The 8861-nt window shown below is 43.0% G+C and overlaps 1 protein-coding gene across 1 annotated transcript; it reads right to left on the bottom strand.

The window, feature by feature from the left end:
* NMUR2 (neuromedin U receptor 2) lies at positions 1-8589 on the bottom strand. Its single transcript, NM_001318437.1, has 4 exons — positions 7694-8589; positions 3197-3281; positions 2352-2477; positions 1-1537 (listed from the first exon to the last, which is right to left on the bottom strand). Exons 1-4 carry the CDS (start codon positions 8408-8410, stop codon positions 1278-1280), a joined length of 1188 nt encoding a protein of 395 aa, NP_001305366.1. The 5' UTR covers positions 8411-8589; the 3' UTR covers positions 1-1277.
* Positions 8590-8861: the final 272 nt, after the last annotated feature.

The raw sequence follows: 8861 nt of genomic DNA, 5'->3' as shown, positions 1-8861 counted from the left end.
CTGCAAAATATTCCTTTTTTATTGCCTTTATATCAACTTCTATGACCTTGCAGGTTTGCCCTAATCTTGTGCTTTTCAGGCTGTTCCCTGGTGGTTGCTGAGCCTTCATAGATCTCTGACCTTTGCAGTCCATCATGGGCAGGTGTAAGGCTTGCTGAAGCACAGCCACAGGGCTTCTCTGGCAGAGACAACACATAAGGAACAGAAGCAAGGATAAGAAACTGCTGCAAAATGCAGGGCATGGGGCAAAGCAGGGACCAACCATAGCCCACCTGTACACGGTCAGGCTCAGCTCAGTCCGATGGACAAAAATAAATCTGTCTGATGCACAGAACTAACCTGAGAAGGCTGCAGGCCTTTGAGGTACCCCCCAGTATCCCCATTTCGGACAAAGGAACATCCTCAGCTTCCAGGAGTGGTCATTTCACAGGTAATGCAGACAGATCTGTGGCATGCATGTACTATTTCAGCACTGCGTGACTGTTGCCAACCATGGTGTGAGGAGGTACAGCAGCAACTTCTAGACTTTTTAGAAATAACCCACGGTAGGGTAGTTTTTGACAAAGTGATTTAAGGAATCAATCACACACAGACACAATATTTACCTAGCTCAGAAAGCAAAAGTTTGCTTTACATAATTTTTGGTTCCTCTTTCCTTTGGCCCAGAAATAGCAGTTTCTGGATACTGGTGCCTGGATACTGAATCACTGGATAACAGTATCCAGTTTCTGGATACTGAATCAGCCCAGCCCAGGGCTCATTCACATATACTTGATCATATTGTCAAGAGAGCCTTGCAACGGCTGCATCTCAAGGCTACAGGGGAGATAAATGAGAGCAGCTTCCTTAAGCCAGAAGAGGGCAGATGATGCTTGTCCAGAAACTTGCCCCAGTTTAATCTGAGTAAGAGCTGACCTTCAGGCTGGTGCACAAAAAGGCTATTGTGTAAGATTTGGATAAGCTGTGTCTCTCCTGTGCTGGTAGCATTGGGAGTGTGTAGTTTTGTAGAGTAAGTCTTTGCTGCAGAGTTTGCAGCCAGGAAGCTGAGATTTCCAGCGCTCCAGCTTGAGGGTAATAAAATATGTCCCTTCTGACCCAAACCATTCTATGTTTCTATGATTAATAACCCAGTAATGACAGCCTCCTCATTCATTCACTCAGCAAGACAGTGAGCTCTTCTTGCTGAAATCAGTCTTCCAGGAGGCTGTCTTCCCCTTCTATTTCCCTCAGTCATTTTCTTCAGCTTCCTTCCCATGGATGCACCACACCATGGCAAATCACAGGCCAGTGGAGAGCTGAGAACTGCAGACAGATGTCCTGTTGGTGCCAGGCACACTTGTGTCTTCTGCAGAGTCCACGAGATTGTGGTCTTCAACCATGAAGATGCTCTGCTGGGGAGGAGTCTTGCTGGTAGTGTGCTTAGGGGCCCAGTGCTTGCAGCCAGGGGAGATGACGCTGAGGAACGCCATCCTGAAGCGCTGGGACAGCAGGTTGTAGATGATGGGGTTCACAGCAGAGCTCAGGTAGAAGAAAACACCTAGGGGGAAAGGAGATAGAGAGACCTCATTTGTGGGTGGAATTAAGCAAGAGGAGAAAGGAAAGTGGCAGATATTATTATTTAGATCTCTCCGTCTCCAGCTGTTCAAGAACCAGCTCTCTCGAGCTGTCCTGACCTGCCTGCAGCACAGCCCTCATCTCCACAGTGGGATCTGCACAGCTGGTGCTCCATCACAGCTGCCATGAGATAACTTCCAGACAAGGGGAGCTAATTTCTCACAGCACCCCCAGGATGATTGTATGAGATTGAATCTGTCTGAGCTGCATAATGGCCACATTCAGTATTTTCCCATGGCATACAAAAAAAAAAAAAAAAGCATCCTTCTTGAAAAAGCTCTCATTTGATGGCTTGTTGGGCCATAAATGTTTGGTTGTATCACTCAGCTCTGGGCAGGAGGTAAGTCTGCTGTCCTGCCATTCGGTAAGGTTTCCTGCAGGATGATGCCTGCTGCTGTGTGCTCATTAGAAGCAGCTGAATGACAAAAACATTCATTTCTGAATGTTTCCAAGATGGAAAAACAGCTGGTAATGATGCATAATACCCTTCTTCTTTTCTTTTTCTTTTTTTTTCTTTTTTTGCAAATATTCAGACAAATGTACTGGACAACGTCCTGAATGCTGCAGAAACTTGACAGCCATTTTTATCTAAGGCACAACTCTCATCACTGTCTACCAAATCCAAGAAGATTTTCATGCATGCCTTACATCACGTAACAATAAATGACTACACACTTACAAATACTGCGTTGCGTTTTTTTGCCAGCACCTGTGCAAATGGAAGAAGAAAGCTTTACCTGACACCACATGAATTAAATTGAATATATTAGCCAGAGGCTCAGTCCATTCCACAACAAAGCTGAAGAAGAGGCGATCTATATGGAATGGAGCCCAGCAGACAGCAAAAACCATCACAAGGACAACTGCCATGGAGAAAGAGGAGAAGAAAAGTAAGTTGGTTATGCAAGGACATTGCTCAATTGCCAGTGCAGAGCAAAGCTAGCTGAGAAAGTTGGATGAAAGCTTCAGGATGAATGAGAATGTGTTCTCCATGCAGAATTCGGCCTTTGCTGACTCCAGTAAGGATACTTGCAAACCTGTTCCAGGTGGGTACTGTGAATATCTGTCGGCACGGTTGTGTGCGCAGAAAAATAAGCTGGTTTTGGAGTGCAAGCTCCTAGTTCTAGAAGGTGACTTAAGCTGCCTAAAAGAATAATGGACCATGAAATATTGAAGCTGATTTACGTTTCCTGCATAAACGTCATCTCGGTAGCAAGGTGAACTTTGCCTTAAACATAGCCCTTAATAATGAAGTATTGAGAGTGCTTTAGGGTAGCTGAAACACCAGTTGTCCAGAGTGCTGTCCAGTGTATGAGTTCACCTTTTCCTTGGGAAGGCCTAAGTGTTTATTTTTGCTTTGAGAAAGAGGAAAGTTTGATTATGTGTCTTTTGATCATTAACCATAACATGCCAGTCTCACACCTTATGCCTATAGCTTGGTAGCTTTCCTTTCAGGACCTGGTCACTGAGTATTTCACTAAAACTCCAGAACGTTTTTTGTGTATACGTTCCTCAGCTGTCTGAAGTAAACATGCACACATTTGCCCCTGGTAAACAAAAGACAGAAGGACCCACTACTTACACAACATCTTGGTGACTGATTTTCTGGATGGCCTCTGAACATTCACGGACATTTCCTCTGCTTCCAAAGATCTGTCTCCTTTCAGCTGGCAAAAGGAAGGGAGGCACAAGAAGGGTTAGGTAGGAGATGACAGCCCCACAGAGCACATTGCTTTTGATATTTTGTAGCTGTAGTTTAAGAGGGCAAAATTCGAGATAACTCGGGGCTCCTTGACAGACATCGGCATTTATCTTTCAGTTTTAGCCTATGTTGAAGGTTGAAGCCCCAGGTTCCAAACAAGGTGCACATTTTGTATATCTGAGAATGGGTATTAGCAGCAAATTGATATTGCGATTCCCCACTCCTTTTTCAATGAGTCGATATTTGGTTCACAGTCTGTTCAATTTCAACATTATTTTCTCTTCTAGCAAAATATTCTTTGTTTGTTTTCCTGAAAGAGTTCCCCACAATTAAGCACAAAGCAATGATCCAAAAAAATGCCCAGAGAGGTCTTAGTGAAACACAGCTGTAATCACTGGAAAAAACTGTGTACAAGTCAAAGGAGTTCATTTCATGCCCTGAGTGTTTGGACTAATTGATATTCCATCCATCTGATGAAAAAGATCCATATATGCTCTATAGCAGGCAGTCAGTGCATGTGACCAGCACAGATCCAACCACCCACTGCTCAATTACAAGGATTCATACTTTTGCTTTGTTTTCTTTGGTTTTGTTTGGTCCCCTTTCTTTCTTCTTCTTCTTCTAATTTTTTTTTTTTTTAATCAGTTTTCTAAAAAAATAGATACAAAGAAGAACAATTTATCCCACCCAAATGCTTCTCCCCCCATATGGTTATGGTGAGAGCACTGATGCTTTGGAGATGAAAAGACAACGGCTAGATAATCAGGATGAAAACACGTTTTTGCTTTGATTATAAAAGGAATCATCTATGGAGACTGCATAATTGCACCCAGCTTCTTGCAGAGAGGGCTGCTGATTATACTACATCTTCAGAGCAATGCTTTTTTTGACAGAGAGAAACTGGAAACAACTTTAAATTACATGGGGAAGAATATCAGGAATGAGGGACAAGATAAAGATCAGTCTGGGCTTGAAAACACATGAGTTGTGCCATTTTCTTATCCATTTTGCACAGTGATTTTTTTCTCCTTGTGTTTGTTTGACAGTATTTATCTGTTATGTTGTTGTAACCCCACTCAAAGAGACCTTCTGCCAATACTTTATTAGTAAAACCAATAAAAGAGAAACACATGAAAATTGAATTATATTCAATTATAATTTCCCATGTTTTACATTATTCCCTTTTGTCGCTTTAAGTCCTATCTGCTGTTGCTTAAGAATAGGATCAAGTGATTTGTAACACATCTGGTGATAAATGTCTGTTCAGATTGATTAAAATCCCTAGCTTCCCTTCAGTGGTTTTCAGCTTCAGCAGTAATTTATCCCAGGAATATTCCAAAGCCTGGTAGAATACAGTGCTCTGATGCTGTAATAATGCAGAGGCACACATATCTTTATTTTTCACCCTCCTCCTGTCATTTTGATGATGCTTCAAGGCTTCTCTTTGGCCTCCAGTGGTAATACATGGGGGTGGAACTGGTAAGAACAGCTCAGCAGTTGCAATTTAGTAGAACAATGAGTCATTAGAAAGCAAAAAAGAAATGAGCCCATGGCAAAGCCTGAGTTTGTGCCAATGGTATAACAGAAGTACTACCAAGGTGGTGGTTACTTTTACATCACTGTGGATGTGTGAGGCCATATAAAGTTGCCTGGAGATGAATGTTGCCCAGTCATTGCAAGAGACTTAAAAGTGTCTGGAGCAAAAAGTTGAAAATTTGATTTCCACTTTGACATCTTTATCAGCTACAGCATTTCATGTTGGAAGTCACCAGGCAGAGTGAAATTAGGGCCTCACCTATCCCCAGGCAAACATGATGAGGCCACTCAGCAAAAGCAGGACAACATTTTTGAGTAAGTTTTCTGCAAGTTACTGACACAGACAATGATCAAATGTTCACTCCAGATGATTAAAAATGCGGGGTTTAGAAGGTACATGCCTTCTGCTAGAGGATGCAGTCCTGCCAACCTGAGAGGTTTGTCGGTGCTGTTGGGACCCAGCTGCTGAACTGCCATTGCTGCCCTGTGTGTTCTTAGCTCACCTCATTGCAAAGGGAAACGTGCTAGTGGGTACAGGGCTCGCAGAACAAGCTCCATGTAAAAGGGGACAGACCCCCTGTACAGACAGAACTGTACTGAGCTCTGCACAAATTAGCCAAAGGTAGCCAACATCAACAAGTGGTTCTGGTTTTAACAGCAGTGTGTTTGAGGGACAGAACAGATTTTGATGAGAAAATGAAGACAAGCTCCACAGTGGAAAGAATAAGTTGCCTTGACTCAAAGAGAGTTAAAATGTGCCCAATGTGACCATAAGAGACGTGTTGGACTCCTAGAAGAATTTTGCCTATGTGTGATCAGTCTGGTCACATCTGGTTAACAGTTTCCCCTTTGTAGGTGTCTCAGGTGGGTGGGCAAACATGTCTCTGGACTCTGCACTCTTCCTTGAATGTCAAAAATCCTAACTACCTCAAGTACTGGAACTATCTATTGGCTCTTACACTGTAGTATTAAACCAGAAAGTCATAAAATTAAATCCAGGTTGGTCACAAAGTAACGGTGATGAAGTAATCAACCTGAAGTCTCTGCTGGCTATGAATTACCTCGTGGGAAAGACAAATATATATATATTTATTTTTAAGAGTAATGAAATTAAGGATTAAATCATTGACCATATGACAGGGTACCCTTTCACAACTGCCTAATGTGTCACACATGCTTCCTTCTCTGTTTTATCCCGAGGCACAAACTCTGGAGCTTTGACAAAGCTTGAAGGAGAAACTATATCAAGAAGATGCCCTTTCCACAAACTCAGCTGGAAGTGATGCCTCTGCCTGCTGAACTGGAGCTGTTTGCTGAATTGGAGATGTTGTTCAATCTTCGGATCAACTCTGAGCTTTTCCACTGCTCTCTATGAGTAATACATGGCACTCAGGAGATTCTGTAGTGTTGCTGAAGCTTCAAGGTTTTCATCAGCTGTGAGTAGAGAAAAAAAAGTCTTCTCTTGGAAATTACACACACACCATTCCACTATCATTTCTGTTGAACATAAAAATGAAACCTTTGCCCAGCACAACTTGGAATGTAATGCAGACAAACCAGGGGCATGTGTTGTTAAAATCTGGAAGTAACAACTGGATACGCAGAAAAGCTAAGGTATATACAATAAGTATTGCAGCCCTTAGGAAAGACAAGGTGAACAAATCTGTCAATAAACAGATATCCCTGGGTAGCAGCCCTTGTTTGGCACCCGGCTTCTCCTCTAGGATGAGGATTAGGAACTGTGAAACTATGCAAAGATTCCACAGCAGCCACTGAACTGTAGTTGCTTCAAAGATCTTCTGCATGTATAGATTTCTGGTAGATAATCCCTGTGGCTTTTCCTAGATAGGGAAAAATTGCTTTTCTATAGTTTCAGAGAGCAGTAAATACCAGCCACAACAATAAAATGGTGTATGAACTAGCACAGATTTGGTTGAATTTCTTGCACGTTATTTGGTAAATTGATCAGTCTTTACAAGCACGTTGCATCCCTTTCTTTCTCTGTGATGAGACACAGCATTTTAAACTCTAAATTATATTCAGTGCGATAGGAGTGAGATAGGATTCATATTTCTGAAACATATGTAACGTAAGAGAAGAAAAAGAACACAGACTCTATGATTAGCAAAACCGTGCTACACAGGTTAATAATGCTGTGATGCTGACTGTTTTCTCCTTCTATCTAAATAATGACAATTGGCAAAACTAGTCTCACTTTCTGAAGAGATCCCAAAGGTGAGCTCTAAGGTAGCCTTAATCAGTGGTGAAATTGTGCTCTAGTTATCCAAAGAGAAGACTGCTGAAATTGCTGGCTGCAGCAGCAAGGTAGCATTTCAGTTTGTGACAGCTTTGTGAGTTTTAACAACTGAATATTAACATCCTCTCCAGGGAAGGAAAAAAATAAAGCGTTGTAATAGAAATTCCACAGTCACAAGAAGAGGGAAAACAAATCATACACAGGATTCTATCACCAGCCCACTCCTTCTCATTCTTTTCACATTTTCCTTCTGTTTTCTTTCTTTCTAGTCCCTATCACAGAGGTGTAAATCTCTGAGAGGCTGGAATCATCGATCTACACAATGGGGTGTTTAAATAACATTCAAATGTGAGAAGCAATAGGTTCTTTTTTAAAAAAAGGTTGGGGTATATTATTCCAAAGCATAGCTGTATTCTGTTGAGAATAGGATTACAGCAAAGAAGGGGTGTTTCCAGGGGTTTCAAATGGATACATATATATATATATATTTTTGGCAAGACAGATGGGCAAGAAAATGTTGAAATCACAGACACAAACACACAAGAATGAGTTACAGAAACACTGAGCACTTGAGCAGGACTTACTCTTAACCCCATCAGATAGTACAGCACACTTATGACCCCCATAGGCAGCACATAGAAGAGGAAGGAAGTAATCTGGACAATCCAGTTGTAGATCCACATGGGTGCGACCACAGTGCAGGTGGCAGAGCCAGGGACCAAGGTGCCATTGGGGAAATACTGCAGCATGATACCATGGGTGCCCGTGTTGGGGAGGGCAAAGAGGACAGAGAGGACCCAGAGCACCACGATGGTCCTCAGGGCACGCTTGCGAGTGCTTTCCAGCTTGGCACGGAAGGGATGGAGGATGGCAAAGTATCTCTCGATGCTGACTGTGGTCACGCTGAGGATGGAGGCAAAGCACACTGTCTCAAAGAGAGCTGTCTTGAAATAGCAGCCGATGGGACCGAACAAGAAGGGGTAGTTGCTCCACATCTCATAGACTTCCAGTGGCATCCCAAAAAGTAGCACAAGCAGGTCAGACACGGCGAGGCTGAAGAGGTAGTAGTTGGTTGGGGTCTTCATGTTCTGGTGCTTAAGGATCACCAGGCAAACTAGGAAGTTACCGATCACCCCAACAACGAAGATCACAGAGTACACCAGAGCCATGGGCAAGAACAGATGGCTGCGTTTGGGCCCACATAGGAAGGCTAAATAATCCTCAGTGCTGTTTAAGTACCTCCTGAAATGTTCCTGCAGAGCAAGGTGATTAAACCAGGAGGAATTGCCGATCCAGGCCATTACAGGACCTGCTGAAACGTCCCACAGCTGAAATCCAGCCTTCTTTAAGTCCCTCTGTGCTAGTTCACTCACTTTTTGCAGGAAGAGGGAGAGAGGAGTTGTCTTGCCAGACCCAGATGCACAAAACCACGGAGAGATGAGTGTTTGCCTGGCTTCGGTTGAGGGTTTGCTGTTGTAACAGCTGTTCCCCTGTGAGGAGTCCCTAAGCCAGAAAGCCCCTCCTTTCACACATATTCATTGGCTCACTAAGTGCATTAGATTATAGAGTAAGAGAAGAGGTGCTGGCTACTTCTATTACCTCCTGTAGCAGATACATTTACAGAGTGAGAGATGTGGGATTCAGAGAGATGGGAATGTGAAATATAGGATGAGAAGCTTGCCGCGAGACGCTGGTATTTGTCAGGTGGTGGGGAACCAGGCACAAAAAAATGGTGTTCATACTACATCCTGC

This window comes from Gallus gallus, chromosome 13, assembly GCF_016699485.2.
Source record: "Gallus gallus isolate bGalGal1 chromosome 13, bGalGal1.mat.broiler.GRCg7b, whole genome shotgun sequence".
NCBI lineage: Eukaryota > Metazoa > Chordata > Aves > Galliformes > Phasianidae > Gallus > Gallus gallus.
This window is presented reverse-complemented; position numbering and strand designations above follow the sequence as displayed.

Excerpts from the sequence above, each read along its gene's own strand:
- NMUR2 (NM_001318437.1), bottom strand. The coding sequence starts at position 8,410 with ATGGCCTGGATCGGCAATTCCTCCTGGTTTAATCACCTTGCTCTGCAG. Across the intron at positions 3,282-7,693 it reads ACTATCTGATGGGGTTAAGA|CTGAAAGGAGACAGATCTTT; the intron begins GTAAGTCCTGCT and ends TCCTTTTGCCAG. Across the intron at positions 2,478-3,196 it reads ATCAGTCACCAAGATGTTGT|TTGTCCTTGTGATGGTTTTT; the intron begins GTAAGTAGTGGG and ends TCTCCATGGCAG.